At 34.2% G+C, this 19,498-nt stretch overlaps 1 protein-coding gene and 1 pseudogene across 1 annotated transcript; one reads left to right on the top strand and one right to left on the bottom strand.

The window, feature by feature from the left end:
- Positions 1–8,275: 8,275 nt before the first annotated feature.
- Positions 8,276–10,194, bottom strand: LOC133852423 (probable inactive patatin-like protein 9). Its single transcript, XM_062289181.1, has 2 exons — positions 8,951–10,194; positions 8,276–8,659 (listed from the first exon to the last, which is right to left on the bottom strand). Exons 1-2 carry the CDS (start codon positions 9,884–9,886, stop codon positions 8,438–8,440), a joined length of 1,158 nt encoding a protein of 385 aa, XP_062145165.1. The 5' UTR covers positions 9,887–10,194; the 3' UTR covers positions 8,276–8,437.
- Positions 10,195–18,500: 8,306 nt separating this feature from the next.
- Positions 18,501–19,040, top strand: LOC133852226 (17.8 kDa class I heat shock protein-like; annotated as a pseudogene).
- Positions 19,041–19,498: the final 458 nt, after the last annotated feature.

Here is a 19,498-nt window from a genome sequence, read left to right on the forward strand (position 1 = left end):
TTTAACTATTATAGTAATGTCTGTTTGGTTGCTCTGAGCCTGTGTTTGATGATACCTACTTTCATTGCAAGTTTAGAACTACAATACCTTAGGTAATTATTTCATTTCGGCACGTTATTACTCTGATTTCATTTGAGTGTGAATCCTTAAGTCAGTTATCAGTTAATTGAGCTGAGGAATTTGCTAGTAACCTACCCAGTTAAGTAAACACAATTACCTAATTCTATGGGGGGTTACAATAAACTAGGGTTTATTATAATTTTTTTCTCTACTTAATATCTATGTATGTCTTTTTTAAAGGGGTAATTACCTTTTTCCCCTATCAACTACCAGCCATTGTCAACATGCCCCCATGAACTGATACCTCGACCAAAAGAGAGCATCCAACTACCAACTTTACACACTTTGCCCCATTCCGTCAGTTTAATTCGTAAAAAGACATAAATGCCCTCAACTTTTTTAAACATATTAATTTTAATATTTTTTTTTATTAATTCCTGTTAGAGGGCATTTTGGTCTTTAAACCAAAATTAACGTCCAAAAATGGAATATTCCGTCCAAGTTAACGGAATTCCTTGACGGAAGGGGGCAAAGTGTGTAAAGTTGGTAGTTGGATGTTCTCTTTTGGTCGATGTGTCAGTTCATGGGGGCATGTTGACAATGACTGGTAGTTGATGGGGGGAAAAGGTAATTACCCATTTTTTAAAAATAAAAAATAAAAAATACAAATTCTTGTTGTTATTATTATTATTGGTAACTTTAAAGGGAGTCCAATAATGCTGGATCATTGGAAGGCTTTTCCCAGCTCCAATAGAACACAAATATACCATTAGTTAATGAACTTAAATCTGAAGGTAAAGTTCTTAATGAATTTACCAGTGAATTTATTTCAAGACAGAAATTAGATACAAATTCGTTTGTAGCTAATTCTTACAAATCAGTCTTTTAATAGCATTAATAAGAACTCACTTGCATTAGAAACACATTACTTTATTAGACTAATTTGTAGGAATTAGCTATAAACAAATTTGTAGCTAATTGTTGTCCTTTCTTTCAATGCCATATTGCAAGTCTAAGAATGAGCCCAAGCTAGGGTTATTTTGGGCCATTGCGAGAAAATGACAAGGTGATCAACTTTTCCTATGCAATTTTCTTTTTTCATTAGGGAGCACTTATTTTCAATTTTTTGTGTACTTTGTATAGAATAACTATTTCTTGGGGGCATAAACTGAATTTTATCAAAGCATTTGTCAACCAAATCCCTTATGAATTCCGAGATACTCCTAATTTGCTTCTGATCCATTAGTTATTGTGGCAACTTTAAAAACTTTAAAAACTTTGCAAACTGTCACAACTTTCCTAATTCTGATTTATCGTGATGTATAGAGGTAGTTATTTTGCATACCAGAATTGGTGTTTTAATTCTACCAACATACTTGAGGGAAAAGCATTACCGATGATGTTGGGATACTTTCAAATTTCTCCAAGCAATTTAAAATTGACATTCTAGATTTGGATGCTCGTTATATTGAAGGTCGATGTCATCATCAACGGCGTGAAGTGGCAATATCAAACTTTTGATACTTAGCTCAGTTTTGGATCCAAATGATGCTAATAAATCATTTAAAATTGATGACATACGTAGTCTTGCATAAAAGTATTATCCTTTAAATTTTTTTGAGCAAGAGAAAATTAATTTTAGATTTCAGTTGAAGCATTTTGAGCTTGATGTGCTTAGTCATCCGAAATTAAAAAGATTTGTCTTCCATTTTGGATTCGCATCCGTCCACCTTTCGAGTTCCATCTTTGGCCATCGTCCAGCTGCCACCTTTGACCATCACTGTCGGCCACCTCTCGAGCTCACACTCAGATATTCCTTTGCATTGCACTGGATTCTAGCTTTATCAGAGCTCATGTCCAACTTGTTTTTCCTGCCACACAGGATCCTAAACATTTCATCAACGCATCTGAAGGTCGAGCTCATATCTAGAAATTTGACTACCTTTATTGTATTCTCTCATCCTACCTAATTTCTCCTATAAATAGAGTCATATTGTATTGCAAAGGGTCAATGGACACTGCCACATCAACTCAGTGGGATGGGGGTGTACATGGATTTTAGCATTTCTTTTTCTCTCTTGCTTCCGCTGTGTTTTTCACAATTTATATTTTATCACAAATCTCAACAGGATATCAGATCAAAGGTTTTGAATTCGAACCTTATTTATGTCACTCAGCTTTCATTTCAATTAAATATTTTATGTGTAGTTTGAGCCCACTTATGAGGGGGAGATTTAAACTATTAATTAAATTATTAAATCAATCATTTTGTATTGGCTTAAGCTTTTAAGATAAGTAACGACTTAAGTGAAAAAAATCTTATTCCATACATTCACTATATATATATATATATATATATATATATATATTTTCTTAATACTCTTAAAATTAAAGCGTAGAGAATGTTATGATCACAGAAAAAGAAGCATTTAATACAGAATTTAAAAGTTTAAAGGGGGCTCAATGCTTGGTTTGGTGGAAATGTGGAGGATTCTTAAGAGTATAACTTGGGTCTTAATCAAATGGATTCTTGAATGCAGCCGCCATGAACATCACTTGAACCTCACCCCTCTCTTTCTATGCTACGTACCTTGGGTCTTAATCAAATGGGTATAAAAGATTACATGGTAATCATGATGATGAAATTAAACGATTAATTAATTAAGCTGGCTCTCATTCACTGTTCAATTCTTGCAGTACATTTTCTAATTCTCTTCTGATAATAATAATAATAATAATAACAAAAAAAACTTCAAACCAACCACCTGATGACACAAAAAGCAACGCACTAAATCATAAAGAGGACCTTCATCAAATCCAATTATGAATTCTAGCTACCCACCCACTTGAAAATAGGGTGTGGTATGATGAGAGGGCCCTTATTCTTCCTTGATTTCTACCCTAATTTAGGGTACTTTGAGTTATTAAGGGGAAGAAAAACAAAAGTTCAAGCACCATGTTGACGAAAGAGTAATGATACTTAAAACATAAGAAATCATTTAGAACATCTTACATCAATCAATCGGTGTAAAATATGTGTAATAAATTGGCATGCTTAAATAATTATTGAAACTCAAAGTTTAAATTTAAGATCTTTACTTTGAATTCATGTTAAATCATCATTTATCACTATATATAGCATAAACTTATAAAAAATGATTAGTATAATTATTTAATTTATATTTTAACAGCTATAATAAAATTTTAATTGAGACAATACCAAAAGAGTTCAACCTCAGGCTTCTTCTTCTTCTTCTTTTGTTTTGTTTTTTTTAAAAAAAATAATAATAAAAATAAAGCTCTTGAAATTAAAGTTTATAGAAATCTAATGATTGTGCTCTCCGACGCTATTATCTGTTTGTTAATGGTTTGCTGCCTTTTATATATATATATATATATATATATATATATATATATATATATATATATATATATATATATATATAGAGAGAGAGAGAGAGAGAGAGAGAGAGAGAGAGAGAGAGAGAGAGAGAGGGCCTCTTACCCCATATAATAAGTAAATAAATAAGAGAAAAAAAAAATGAAAAAAAGATAAAAGAAGAAGAGAGAGTTGGGGGCCTCGAATATGCTTTACTAAAAAGAAGAAACGAGCCCTTCTTAAAATAAGCTGTGATAAGAAAGCAATTACTGAGTGGAAAAGCCTACTGGTTAAAAAAACAAAAGATCCTACTACAAGCTTTTTTAATCTTTAACCATTATTAAAATACCAAAAGAAAGTAATTAAACTATGCGTACTATAAAAATATCAAAACTAATTAGCTTGGAGCTTCTCCGATCCAGAGGACTGAGTAGGAGAGAATCTGGCTTTAATTTACCATAGTGGTCTGCTTCTCTTTTTCTGGAAAACCTAGATCAATGGTTTCTTAATGGCCTTAGAATCATATTTCTAAAGATTTATTGAATGAATAATTAGAGGAAAAAATAATTCTTATTAATTAAGGTATTGAAGCTTTTTTGTAAATTAACGTGATGATAATTAAATTTGATTGTAACTCACCGTTTCGTTACTTAGAAGCTACCAAAAGAGTAGCTATTTTGAGTTTGAATGTTCGGGTTCCATTTGAGATAAAGTCATGTAATAAAGAAATAAAGATCATAATTTGGAGCACTAAACTTGGTGTAGGGCCGAGGAACTTAATTAGGGGTACGTACCTTTAGTTTTCCTTCATTACTTTTCCCTCCCATGATTAAGATGTTGCTTCATTTAATAAATAAAAAAAGAAAAAGAAAAAGAAAAAGAAATGAAGCATCCCAACCACTTTGAAAATCAGGATTTAGTATAGTATTATTACAAACATGCATGATAATAAAACATATGAGTGGTACGCTAAAAAAAAAAAAAAAAAAAAAAAAAAAGAACATTGAGGCACGTACGGTTTGTTGGTCGTACAAGGAAACAAAATAAGAGGCCAATAGGTAAGTTAAAACATTAAAAGGGATTTAACTTATTTAATCAGGGTAGGCCCCAAGGGATCATGATCAGCCTGAGATTTGACCCATTTCCCAATCTTGTCCAACTCAGGTGGTAGCAACCAGCAACTAACTACTACTTATTGGAGCCACTCATGGAGCCAACTTGGAGCCGCCAAGCTCCACAGATTTTTTTTTTATTTTTTATTTTTTATTTTTCAATACAAATTTACCTTACTATTTTACAATTTTTTTTTTTTTTTTTTTTTTTTTTTTTTTTTTTTTTTTAACTCAAATGTTTTCTTCCCCTCTCCCTCTCTAGACCAACAACGAAAACTTGAACCATAACCAAATTTTGGTTGCTTTCATCTTGAAGTTGCTCAAACACCGGACGAAGAACTCAAATCATCTCCACCAAAAATAGATCATGTGAAATCACACTAAATCAAAGCGAGAATCCAAAAGCATCAACCAAGTTAGAGAGAGAACCCAAATTACCAAAATCAAACAACCCTATTGTGTTTAGTCGTGAAGCATCAGCCAACGAAGCGAAATCCACTGATGCTTCCAAGTCATAGATCGACACTGCGATCGAAGCTCTGAACGGGTTGAAACTCGAGAAGGCTTCGATTCAGAAGCAACTCCAAGCCGCTGTCAATTGTTGTGGCTCACATGAAGGAAAAACCCTAAAATAACCCTAAAGTTGAATCCCCCAAGAAAACTACCACAACCATATTCTCATTCAGACTCATATCATGCGAGATCGGAATGGGGTTGATGGGTACGAGCGTGTTGGTAACAATGGAGGAAGAAAAAGACGAGCTCGCCATCTGGTGGAGGTAGAGTTACAATGCGGGCAAGGGAGGGGATGGGTTTGCGGTAACTTGTTTTTGTTTGGGTGGAAGAATCAGAGAGCGGTAGAGAGGGAGATGGAGAAAGAGAGAGAGATAAAATATAATAATAAAAAAATTTGTTGTCCAAACGATGACTAGGCTGAAGAGCCTATCTACTTTTTATATTAGAAGGAAAAATTATATTTTGAGTATTCTGCTGGACAGGAAAAAAAGAGGCTAATAATAGTCAAAATTGACTATTATAATAAATTTGCCTACTCTGCTGGAGATTCCCTTATGTTTTACTTGTACCACTATACAAAGGATTTTTCTAGTCCAGCAATGCTAAATACTATAGTCTCATTTTACTTTCTTCTTATTGGGCTGATGTGACATTACCTATAAACTCTTAATTTATTTAATGACTAATCTAAAGGCTGATGGGTAGCATTTTAAACTTTTCAATAAGAGTAATAATACATAGTACACTTGTAACGCCTCCATCTCAATGGGTTGATATAGTAATGCTCATCAGTCATTTTTTATTTTTTACAAAAGATAATCTAAAGACTGATGAACACTGATATATTAGCCCAATAAGATGAAGATGTGATAGAGGTATAACATGTAGCATTACTCTTTTCAGTATGTAAAAAACAAGTTTTTTTTTTATTAATGCTATTAAAAAGCACGTGCTATTATTAAAAAAGAAAAGAAAATAAGAAGTTATTTTTACTTCATAAGAAACATAGGATACTTTTAAAGACCGGACTAGAAGAACCAATCCAGTTTGTAAAAAAATTTGTCTCCACATACACCATGAAAGGCTGAGCCATAGGATTCCATCTGCGTTTGTGATGCCCGGGGGAGTTACGTCAACCAGGTTGGCTAAAGCCTATTCAGCTCCTGAAAGCAACGTGGGTTAAAGATAACGTGGTGGTGGAACACTAGCTAGAACAGGACTATATATATTCCACCTACCTACACTCAAATTTTCTAGGGCTTGTTTGGTAAAAGTTTTTAAGTTTTGTTTTTGAATAGTAAAAGCATTAGTACGGACTTCTCTAAATAATATTTAAATGATATAGAGAAATAATAAATGAAGCTATTGTAGAGTACATTTTTTTTTTTTTTTTTAAATGGAAAAATAAAAAGTGGTTTAATTCTTTAAATTGTGAAAAAGTTTAATGAAAGTTGTTGTTAGTGCTCTAATAAGAAGTAACTGATGTGATATAAAGTTGAAGAATTTGTATGGAAAACTGAAAAAAATGTTTTATTTTGAATAATAAAAAAAAATGGAAAAAGTTAAAATGTTTCTAAATCGATTTTTTTTTTTGAAAAAAAATATATTTGAAGGCGGAGACAAACTTGGAAAACTTAGAAATATCAAATGAGAAATGCTATATCTCTTTCTAACGTTCTCTTGAAATCCTTTTATATTGATATGAAACTTTATTTTTAATAAAAAAAAATTATAACTTAATTTTTCTCTCATATTTTTATTTATCGGCACGAGAAAAACCGCTAAAGAACACTAAAAGGAAGTATTGCATTCTTAGTATCAAATAGGCCCTAGAAAACAAAGAAAATGACATAAAGCAACAAATTAGGGACCGGAAGCCATTAAATGCTAGAGTGTTTTTACCAAACTAGTACCTGCTTTACCTACCAGAATAGGGGGAAGGAAAATTGAGAGGAGGATGCATAAATGATGTCTAAAAAGTGAAAATTGATGAGAGAAAAAAGTTGCTTTTTCCCTGTGCAACTTTTAACAAAAGATGAGATTGGAAAGTGTTTGTTACGCTGCTCATGTATCTCCCTGCCCTATTTTTACAGGATTTTATTCCTTTTCCTTGGCTATCAATATCATACTCCCATAATTTCGTAAAAGGAGTAGGCACGGCTTACCCAATGCCATACATTTCCCTTATTCCGATGGGCTTCTCTACTTTACGGCGAATATTAAATTGCTATCGAAATTTAATTATTTAGTTAATAATTTAATACTTTTTCTCTTATAAATTTAAAATCTTTTAATAAATTAATGTTAATACTTAAAATATTTAATTGAAATGAAAGTAATCTATAAAATTAAGATTTAAATTCAAAATAATTTCTGTTATAATACAATCGAGAATTTAAATTAATAAAAAATAATAAATTTAATTACCGACCAACATTGAGCGTTGCCATTTATGACCAGCTTAAGATGATTCACATCTGCTGCTGTCATGAAAATGAGATTTCAGGGTTCACCAGCTGGTACATGATTTCCTTCGTGGTTCAAAAATTAATGGAATAAGAGCACGTACAACAACACATCGATTTTATCAAACTAGGACGGAAATCATGCGAATAACGTGGGTATTCCATGAAAGCAACCCATTATGGGTTATGTACGTACGCAGATATGCAGATTGAATTATTTGTAATATTTATAGTCTCGTATTTATTATATGCGGATTTTATTTTTAGATATATGCATAATGCATTTACATTATGTTTTTATTAACTCTATTCTCTTTATTATTACGATTATTAAATGTAATTATTATTTGCTACTCGTTATCCGCATATTAAGTAATAGCTTTTTAGGCCTTTTATAAGTCTCCATTAGAGTATATTTTGAAAATAATTTAAATTAATTTTTAGTGTTTTCAGTTTGTCTTAATTTTTTTGTTAAGCCCCAATCTTTTGAAAATAAATTAATTTAACATTACTTTTGTATTTTTGTTCAGATGTTACATGAGAAAGCAGGGTTGACTATCCAAATCAATATAAACATAACTTATACATAAGCCAAACGAACGATGTCTTCTTGTTGAATTTATTAAATATAATATGTATAAAAAATTAAAAATATTTATATATCTTAAAATCGCTATCTGCGCGTTAAGGATGGTATCATCTCATTAATTCAGTTTTACCCGTTCCTACTTAATTCAATCAACTCAAAGCTAATTAAGCACTTCACAGACAGAGAGAGAGAAGAGCTGAACAAGTTATTATTTTAACTGCTATTTAACTCGGAAACAGAGACAATCCGGTGGACCTGAGCTTGGCTCCAATGTCTCTTAACAAAAAAAATTAAAGAAAAAAAAAAAAACCTAAAACTAACGGCCAGTTGCGAGGGGGCTAACGGCGGAATCCTTGCAGGGACTGGGAGGAAGGCTGCTCCTCCCCGAAGCAACTAGGCGTTGCACGAAGCTCTCGATCCTCTGTCCGTTAGTCTCCGTCAATAACCGCTTTCCGCCAAACGGTAACGACTCCACCCCTCTCTCCTTCAACACCTCCATTCTCGGCCCCACCTCTATTTCCCTTGCCAAACCGTTCGCCTGCACACATTTCACGCCGTCAGTCCAAAATTTAAAAAATATGTTTGGTTGGCAAGTAAATGAAGGAAAAGAAAGACAAAAACAAAAACGCGTTTAGGAATAAGAAATCACAACAAAAACGCTTCAAACAAGGCAAGCAACTTTGGTAGACCAGTTTATAGTGGAGTGCTCTCTTGTCTCCAGGATCTAGGAGTTGGATTTCTTTCAGTTTTTCTCAGATTTTCTAACCATCCAAACAGAACACGTAGACCGAAGTAAAATATGAACAGAATATAATATACAATACAATACCTGAATTCTAACATAGTCCGTGCGGTTCCAGCAAAAGGCGTTCCCCAACATCTGATCCACGGTCTCGGAAACTCCATCGAGCACAATGTCGACCACCGAGGACGTCGAGCACTCGCCGTTATGACGGAGTTTTTGTCCACGGTCACCACCGCTCGACGCGCCGTTACCTAACGATAGGACTAACAGATCCTCGACGCCGTTAATGGACGGGAAATCACGCTTGTTGTGGAGCACGTGAGTTACGGCGGCGGCCGTCGGGTTGTTCATGACGAGGCCGCCGTCTACGGCGGAGCAGGAGGTCTTGCAGTCGACGGACGTTAGGTTGAACGGTTTGAAGAGGCTCGGCGTTGCTGACGTGGCGCGGCACACCTTCCAGAGCTCGAAGTTAAAGCTCGGTGACTCGGAAGCGTCGGCTCGGGAGAACACGAAGGGAGCCGAGCTCTTGAGGTCGAAGCAAGGAATAAGGAGAGGCTTACAGGTGTCCTTCAAGGTCAAGACGGTGCCGTCCTCTCTCTTGAACACTTCCTTGAGCACCTTGTCCATGCTCTTGCCGGAGTATCTCCGGCGCCGGCGAAACATCCCGGCTAGGCGGAGTTTGAAGAGTTCCGAGTTTCTTGCGGAAATGAGATTGACGGCTTCTCTGGCGGAGAAGAGAGGGCGGCCGGAGGCGTCGGCGGCTGAGAGCATGGCGGCGAGGAGGGCGCCGACGCCGGTTCCGGCAATGAGGTCGAAGAAATCGGCGATTCGGGCGCGGGAATCGCCGGTCTTGAGACGGATCTGGTCCTCGAGGTGGATAAGGGCGGAACCGACGACAATGGTGGTGGTTCCGCCGCCGTCGATGCTGAGAATGCGAGTCTTCTTTGTGTTCTCACAGTGCGAGAGCCATTTCTGCTCCAGCTTGGTGAAGATCTCCAGCGTGGCCTTGCTCAGGTCCATATTCCTCTCTTTCTCTCAGTCTCTATTTCTCTCAGTCTCTATATCTCTGCGCCGTATAGCTTTAGAGAGGGAAAGGTCTTAGGGATTTATGATTATATGATTTTGTTTGTGTTGCAGTCTCTTGCGAGTGAGCGTGAGAGTGTCTGCGATGGAAATAAGAAACAAAGGAAAGAAAGAGGTAATCACGCTTTGCCGCTGAGAGGCATTAATGCATGCCTGAACAATACGCTCACTCTCTCTCTCTCTCTCTCTCCCTCACTCTGTGTGCTTTGAGTAAATGAGACTGAAAACATACAGGTTTCAGGTAGTTGTGGAGAAGCTTGAGTTGGGGGTAGTTATATATATATATATGCGAGTCCTAGTTATTGTAAATTTTCCTTTTTACGGTGGGTAGTTTTTTTTTTTTAATTATTATTTATTTTTTTGTCATGACTGTGTGACTCTTACGTGTTTGGACAGTCCCTGCACGTGCAACTGCGCGTGTTGGTATTGGGTTACGCGACGCGCGAACCTCGGCTTTTCTGGCGGCTCGGCTCGCGCTGGGTGACTCACGCTCTCGTGGTTTTTCCTCGTCTTTCTGGGTTTTTATTTACTTGTTTATTTATTTGTTTTGGGAGATAGTAGAGACGAAGGGGTGCAACATAGTAGAAACACCACGGAAGCAACCCAATGGTCTCGGCGAATCATTTTTGTGGCGTTATTTATAAGGTACTGAAATAATAATAATAATAATAATAATAAAAGTTAAAAGAAATGTTTTGAATAAGATATTGTAAATGGTAATTTCATTGAATTTGAACCGGGTATCGATTCCATTCCCTGGCCTCATGTAGCTTCTTGGCCAGTTTTAGGGTTGAACTTGAACCGGGTTTTGAAAATAAAAAATCAATGGGTCAAAGACGCAATTACCAATTATCGGGTGTCGGCCGGTTGTCCTTCAATTGGTTGGTTTGGAGGCGTGATCAGCTTTTTAAGGATGTCTAAGTATTTCGCACATAAAACAAATTTCCTACTAATTGGATCGTTGGAAATTCTTCCAACACACCCTCTAAAAAAGAGACAAGCGACCGAGACAAGTGACCTAAGGATATGAGAATCATATTTCTTTTTTAATAGCATGCATATGTTTTTTACATGCGTTTTTGATATGAGAATCATATTTCTTTTTTAATAGTATGCATATGTTTTTTACATGCCTTTTTAATAACATTAATTAAAAAGTCTGTGCTTCCACTACAAAAATACATGAAATTTACCACGTGCATTTTGACATGTGTACAAACACTGTACACGTGTCAAATAGGTTGCCACGTGCGCTTCGCTACGCGTGCGACGCGTGTCAGATGTGAATGTCACTAACTGTGCATTTTGACACGTGTATTGAAATACACGTGTCTGACAGTTAGACACGTGTATTAAATACACGTGTCAAACATTTGGACACGTGTATTCAAATACTCGTGTCTAACTGTCAAACACGTGTATCTCAATACACGTGTCTATTTTATGTTTTTTTTTTAAAAAAATTTCAAATTGTATTTTTTAATTTAATTAAAATTTTAATTTAATTCTTTAATTATATTTTTAATTTAAATTAAAAATACAATTAAATAATTAAATAAAAAATTTAATTAAATAAAAAAATACAAGTTGAAATTTTTTCTTAATTTAGTTTTGATTATTGTCTTTTTAAATTTGTTTGGGTTAGTTAATTTTTTTTTTCTTCTTTTAAACACAATATTTAAAAAAAAAATATTGCTTTTAAAAATAAAAAAAATACAAATTACACAAACCAATAATTAATAACGTATTTGTTAAATATGCAAATCTTTACAAACAAAAAATAATTACCCAAAATATCTACAAATCCGAAGGGCGTCCCTGCGAAGCACGAGGTACCGTTCTAGGCGTGTTATCGCCAATCGGCGATTGTTGCGCAAGGGATGGTGTAGCGGGCGAAAGTGTAGCGACAGGGGAGTGCTGGTTCAGCCGTCGTCCAACAGGCGACAACGTACCAGCCTCATCTATATGTGTATCAGCCTTCCACTTAGATTCTCCACATACAGTACATGAATCTAATTCTTTATTGTCTTTCCAGAATAACATACAGTCATTACGGCACGCCGGAATCTTCTCATACCCTAGACCTATAACACTTAGGAACTTCTTCACCTCATTCGTATTATCTGGCAATGTTTCATCGCAAGGAGGCAACAGCTGATTGATAAACTCGAGAATGTCTGAAAAAATCTTATTACTAATACCTCCAACGCACTTCAAATTGTATATGTGTACAGTAGCACTCAATTTACTGTGCTTGGTACCAGGGTGAAGGGGCTTCTCGGCAGTCTTCAACAACTCTTGGTACTTCAATGCGTCCCCGCAAGAGGTTCCTTCGTCAACTTGTTGCGGATCCGTACTGATGGCTTCAACAACATCGTGCATGCCGAATGCGTCACGCAACATGGCGTGCATGTCATCATCCTGTTCTATGGCCACACCCCCCTGTTCTGTGAATTCACCATGTTCAGTGGTACAGGCAGCGGAATCTGTGCCACTATGATGACTCGAACACTGACCACGAACAGCGGACCCGGTCGTTGTCTCACCGTGCATATACCACAAATTGTATCCCGGATTCATCCCCTACCTCCTGTCAGGTGGGTAAGAACGTAATCTGGAGTGTGAAGCTGGTTATTTCGACAATACTTACATGAGCAGTAAATTTTGCCATCGACGGCTGTACAGTTACTAACGGCAAATGCCACAAACGCCCTACACCCGTCGTTATACTATGTCGTACCCCTACATGCTGACATCCAAGACTTGTCCATATTTCTCTGTATAGGGTTAAGAGACCGAGACAAATCATACTTCTTACAATATAAACTTGTTAAAAAATAAAGAACATGGGTTACAATTTTGCGGTTATGGTTTTATGGTTTACGATTTAGGGTTATGGTTTTTGCAATTTTTTTTTATAAGGGTTTAGGGTTTAAGGTTTATGGTTAGGGTGTTTTTTTTTTTTTTTTTTAAGGGTTTAGGGTTAGGGTTTACGTGTTTATTTCTTTGAGGGTTTAGGGTTAGGATTTTTGTTTGTGTTTTTAGGGTTTTGTTTTTTATTAAGGGTTTAGGGTTAGGATTTACGTGTTTCTTTCTTTAAGGTTTTAGGGTTAGGATTTTTTTTGTGTGTTTTAAGGGTTTAGGTGTTATTTTTTTAACTTATATGTTTTGAAGGATTTAGGGTTAGGGTTTACGTGTTTATTTCTTTGTAGGGTTTAGGGTTTAGAATTTTTTGGCTTTTTTTTGGGTGTTTAGGGTTTAGGGTTAGGGTGTTTTTTTTTTTTTTTTTTTTTTTTTTTTTCCTTATAGGTTTAGGGTTTAATTTTTTTTTTTTAGGGTTTAGGGTTAGGGTTTAAGTTTTTCCTTAAGGGTTTACGTATTTGATTGTTGTTTTTTAAGGGTTTAGGGTTTAGGGTAATTAAAATTTTTTTTAGGGTTTATAGTTTTTGGGTTTTTTTTGTAGGGTTTAGGGTTTAGGGTTTAGGATTTTGTTTTTTGTTTTTTTTAGTGATTAGGGTTTAGGGTTTAGGATTTTTTGGTTTTTTTTTTTTAGTGATTAGGGTTTAGGGTTAGGGAGTGTTTTTTTTTTTTTTTTTCCCCTTATAGGTTTAGGGTTTTTTTTTTTTTTTTTTTTTTTTTAGGGTTTAGGGTTAGGGTATAGCTTTTTTTCTTAAGGATTTAGGGTTAGGGTTTTTGTTTTTTCTTAAGTTATAGGTTTAGGGTGTTTGTAGGATTTTTAGGGTTTAGGGTGTTTGTATTTTTGTTTTTTCTTACGGGTTTAGGGTTTTTGATTTTATTTGTATTTTTTGCATGGTTTAGGGAATAATTTTTTTATTATATTTTTTGAAGGGTTTAGGGTTTTTGTCTTTTTAAATATGGGTTTAGGATTAGGGTGTTTGAACGTAATCTTAAGGGTTTAGGGTGTTTTTTTTTTTTCTTATAGATTTAGGGTTTTTGTATTTTTTTAGGGTTTAGGGTTAGGGTTTCTATTTTTTCCTTAGGGTTTAGGGTTTAGACCTTTGTTATGAATTGCTCAATAACACATTATTGTAAATGGTAGACGGTGGCAAATTTGATTCAAATTTGTTTTTGTTTTATTGATTATAATTATTGAGGTTCATTTTCGTTGAAATCATTGGGTACGATCATTTTATTATTAAATGAGGGCCAGTTTGTTTGAAAATCATTTTTATATAAATTTGTCAAAAAAGGATAATATCAACACAAATGTACAGTTAAACTATGTTATTATTTTTGTAGAAAAAAATTGCTGAAATAGAGTGTACAGCATGGTTGTTGAAATGTGATTTTAAACAATTCCACAATTAATTTTAAGGTGATTTTTGTATAGGTGAACCATTTTTAGAATTCATTTTTTCATATTTGGATTTTTTATGAATTTGTATATGTCGACCATATGTAAAATGCATATATTGATTTTATGTTGCTTTTTTAAATTTTGTTGTTAAGGTGAATTGTACTGAATGCTTAGGAAAAATACGTCTTCTCCTCACACCAACGTTTAAAGTGACAAAATGATATTGTAATTTTTATAATACGAATAATGAAGTAAAAAGTGGATGGTCAATTTGTAATCGTTGGTTTCCCATGCAAAACCACATTCGTAGTACAGTAAAATATATCAAAAAAAAGACAACAAAAATGTACTTGCATAACAACATATATATACAATATATATATATATATACATAACAATATATATACACAAACCCAACAAAATCAGTAGCATTGCATGGGAAAAAAAGCTGTCCATTAATAATTGCTAAATTCACGTTTATTGTCCGAAAATATTAAAACAATTAGGAACATATTTTAAACAAATACATTTAAATGTACCACCTTTATTATAGCGAAAAAATAAATGAAAAAAATAAGGAGAAATTACTCACAAGTTATGCAGTATATATTTGTTGTGGATTTTGTACCTGCATTGTGGAGAAAAAAAAATTAATTAAATTGGAAGAAAAAACCCTAAAAAAAAACACAAGTCAGAGAGAGAGAGAGAGAGATGCAGAGAGAGAGAGAGAGACAGAGAGATATTTAGAGAGAGAGAGAGAGAGAGAGAGGTCCGGACCTGAAGCTCACTGGAGTGTTTGGAGCCGGCCGGAGTTCAGAGAGAGAGAGAGAGAGAGGTAGAGAGAGAGAAAGCGACAGGTATAGAGAGAGATAGAGACAGAGAGAGAGAGGGAGAGAGAGTGAGAGAGAGGGAGACTTGTAACCCTTATGGAGAGAGGTCACGGCCGGAGTGACCTCATCGTCGGAGGGCCGGAACTGTTTGGGTTAGAGAGAGAGAAAGAGAGAGTGAGTGAGTGAGTGAGCTGGCCGGAGGTGATTTGACGGAGAGGGAGCTGGCCGAAGGAACGGCCGGACGCGCGGAGTTCGGTGAGGTGGCCGGTGATGTCGACCGAGAGGGAGAGAGAGAGTGAGGGTGAGAGAGAGAGTCGATGGGTAGCTTCCAGACTTCCTCTGGAAGCTACCCATTTAAATTTTTTTTTTTTTTTTTAAAAAAAAAAAAAAAAAAATTATCAAGTTGAAATGGCTAGGTGGCGCGCGGGAATTGTCCCGCGCTGTGCACCTGGCCAAATGTTGGCCACGAGGCAGGTTGCCACGTGGCCAATTAGGAACGTGTATTAATATACACGTTCCTAATGAGAGACGTGTAATTTCATTACATGTCTCCAATTGTAAAATGATTTTTAATTTTTTAATAAAAAGTAAAAATTATACATATAAATATATAAACCCTAACCCGACCCTAAGTGTACGTATATACTATACTATATATGTACATAAACCCTAACCCTAGGTATATTTAATATATATGTACATAAACCATAAGCCTAAGTATATGTACTATATATAGATATAAACCCTAACCGAGGGTTTATGTACTATATATGTATATAAACACTAACCCTAAGTGTATGTATTATATATATACATAAACCATAAGTGTATGTACTATATATGTAGATAAACCCTAAGGTGTATGTATTATATATGTACATAAACCCTAAGTGTATGTACTATATATAACTATAAACTCTAACCGTAAGTGTATGTACTATATATGTACATAAACCCTAACCCTAGGTATATTTAATATATATGTACATAAACCCTAAGCCTAAGTGTATGTACTATATATAGATATAAACCCTAACCGAGGGTTTATGTACTATATATGTACATAAACCCTAACCCAAGGTGTATGTATTATATATGTACATAAACCATAAGTGTATGTACTATATATAACTATAAAGTCTAACCGTATGTGTATGTACTATATATGTACATAAACCCTAACCCTAGGTATATTTAATATATATGTACATAAACTATAAGCCTAAGTGTATGTACTATATATAGATATAAACCCTAACCGAGGGTTTATGTACTATATATGTACATAAACCCTAACCCTAGGTGTATGTATTATATGTACATAAACACTAAGTGTATGTACTACATATAACTATAAACTCTAACCGTAAGTGTATGTACTATATATGTACATAAACCCTAACCCTAGGTATGTTTAATATATATGTACATAAACCCTAAGCCTAAGTGTATGTACTATATATAGATATAAACTATAACCGTAAGTGTATGTACTATATATGTATATAAACCCTAACCCTATGTGTATGTATTATATTTGTACATAAACCCTAAGTGTATGTATTATATACAACTATAAACTCTAACCGTAAGTGTATGTACTATATATGTACATAAACCCTAAGCCTAAGTGTATGTACGTACTATATATAGCTATAAACCCTAACCATAAGTGTATGTACTATATATGTACATAAACCCTAACCCTAAGTGTATGTACTATATATAGCTATAAACCCTAACCGTAAGTGTATTTAATATATATGTACATAAACCCTAACCCTAGGTGTATGTATTATATATGTACATAAACCCTAAGTGTATGTACTATATATAACTATAAACCCTAACCCTAAGTGTATGTACTATATATAGCCATTGACCTAATTAAGTGTATATACTATATATAGCTATAAACCCTAAGTGTAAATATTATATATAGCTATAAACCTTAATTCTAAGTGTATATACTATATATATCGATAAACCATAATCCTAAGTATATATACTATATATAGCTATAAACCCTAGCCCTAAGTGTATATACTATATATAACTATAAACCCTAACCTTAAGTGTATGTACTATATAAAGCCATAAATCGTAAGTGTATGTATTATATAAGGGACTAAACCATAAGTATTTAATTTATTATGTAGCGCGGAACCCTCAAAATAATTGCATTTACTATATATAGCCATAAATAGCAAGGTTACTGTACATGGTTTGAAAAACCGTTTACATGCATGCATATCTAAATATATAATATTAATTATAGGTTTTTTAACTTTGTTATGTTTTATTTTTATTTTTTTTTTTTTTTGTTTCTAAACGTAGATGGTGTACAAAACTAAACCCTAATTTGAACTATTTGATTTAATTATATATATATATATATAGCACCAAATTTGGTTTAATTATGCATATAGTACAATATGTAAATTAGGTTAGGGTTTACGTATTTATTAGTATACCATATATATATATAAATAAGGAACCTAAAAAGCATAAACTCCAAGTATAGAATTTTCATATAGCATATAGCTTTAAAACTTAACTTTATGTGTATATGTTATGTACACCGTAGTTTCACAGATTTATATGGTTAATAAGATGTGGAGTTTTTTTTTTTTTTTTTTTTTTTTTTTTTTTTTTTTATATATATATATATATATATATATATATATATATATATATATTTGGAAAAAAATTATCAGTTGGCCACGTGTAATAATACACGTGTCCAACCGGAGAGATTATACAGTTAGCCACGATGTCAAGAAGACACATGGCTAATTGGACGCGTGTCTACAGTACCGGGTACTGTAGACACGCGTCCAATTGTAAGGTTTTTTGTAGTGTTCTTACATACTCAAATGACACGTGTCTACCCTTTTACAACTCAATTAGTAGATAATTTGTGCCATTTTACACTAGTATCATGGATTACGTTCATATGATCGTTACTTCGATATTGCGCTGACTAGCTCCTCTTTCCTTCGTTTGGTTATTAAATATGTTTCGATATGCCAATTGCAGGGCTGGTTCAATAAATTTTGAGGCCTAAGAACATTAATAGTAAATATCCTATAGGTAGTTTCCTTCTCTAAATGTAGAAATTTTTTTTTTTATTTTTTTTTAAAAAAAAACCATAAAAAACTACCCCCTTGATAGCTACAGTGCAACCCAATACAAATCAAATGTATTGGGTAGCATTGTAGCTACCTAATGGATTATTTAATCTTTAAAAAAAAAAAAAGTCATATCTCCTCTCACATCGATCTCCCTATTCCGGTGCCACGCCCTTCCACAGAACCAAAATATCTCATTCTGCTTTGTGTATCATATCACCATCAACAATCGCATTTTATTCAACAAGCTAGCTCTTCAGTGAATTAAAGCGATGGCGCTTAGCCTTTTCGGTGGCAGCCGACGAAGCAATGTCTTCGACCCTTCTCTCTGGACATGTGGAACCCGTTTGAGGGCATCCCTTTTGTGAGCATTGTTGCTAACGCTCCTGCCGCGTTACATGAAGCCTCTGCTCTTGCCAACATTTTCATCGATTGGAAAGAAACCTCGGAAGCTCACATTATCAAGGCCGATCTTCTGGGGCTGAGGAAGGAAGAGATGAAGGTCGAGTTCGACGAAGGTGGGGCGCTGCAGATAAGTGGGGAGAGGACCAAAGAGCAGGAGGAGAAGAACGACAAGTGGCGTAGGGTTGAAAGGGTCACCGGCAAGTTTGTGAGGAGGTTTAGGTTGGCGGAGAATACGAAGATTAACTAGGTGTTGAAGAAGAAGATGAAGAAGGGGGTGTTGGAAGGGACAAACATGGACGTTGAGGAGAGAGAGGAATTGAGAGAAAATAAAATATGCTTCTTGAATAAAGTTTTTTTTTTTTTTAAAAAAAGTAAAATGTCAAAAATATTATTTTTATATATAGGGAAAGATAAAGGGAAGCTGTTGTGAATTGTATTTGTATAGGGAAAGAAAAAGTAGTTTGATTTCATAAATTTTCCTAAATTTAGGGAAAATGGTTGGGTATCTGTTACTAGTATTTTAAAGCGATAAGTTTAAGCGATGTCATTTTCTTATATTTAAATATTAATTTAATTTAATATTTATATTTATATTTTTTTTTATTTAATATGTCAATTAGAGCTCTTTCTTCTATTTGTAAATGTATTTGTATAGGGAAAGATATAGAATGACTTATCACTTGATTTAAAGACATGAAATAAGAAGATTTAAAGAAAAATAAAGAGAAAGATGGAAATAAGTTGTATAATGATTGATTTGTAATAGAACATAATGCAGAAAAAATTGTTGGACATTGAAGACTCACCGATGGTGTAATTCTATCTGTTATGCATAACGTAAACATTGAGAATTTATGCACTTTGA

The sequence above is a fragment of the Alnus glutinosa genome, chromosome 12, assembly GCF_958979055.1.
Source record: "Alnus glutinosa chromosome 12, dhAlnGlut1.1, whole genome shotgun sequence".
NCBI lineage: Eukaryota > Viridiplantae > Streptophyta > Magnoliopsida > Fagales > Betulaceae > Alnus > Alnus glutinosa.

What these genes read in the sequence shown, in the direction of transcription:
- LOC133852423 (XM_062289181.1), bottom strand. Translation starts at nt 9,886, where the DNA reads ATGGACCTGAGCAAGGCCACGCTGGAGATCTTCACCAAGCTGGAGCAG. An exon ending in CGGACTATGTTAGAATTCAG is followed by an intron (nt 8,660 to 8,950) that starts GTATTGTATTGT and finishes AAATGTGTGCAG; the next exon opens with GCGAACGGTTTGGCAAGGGA.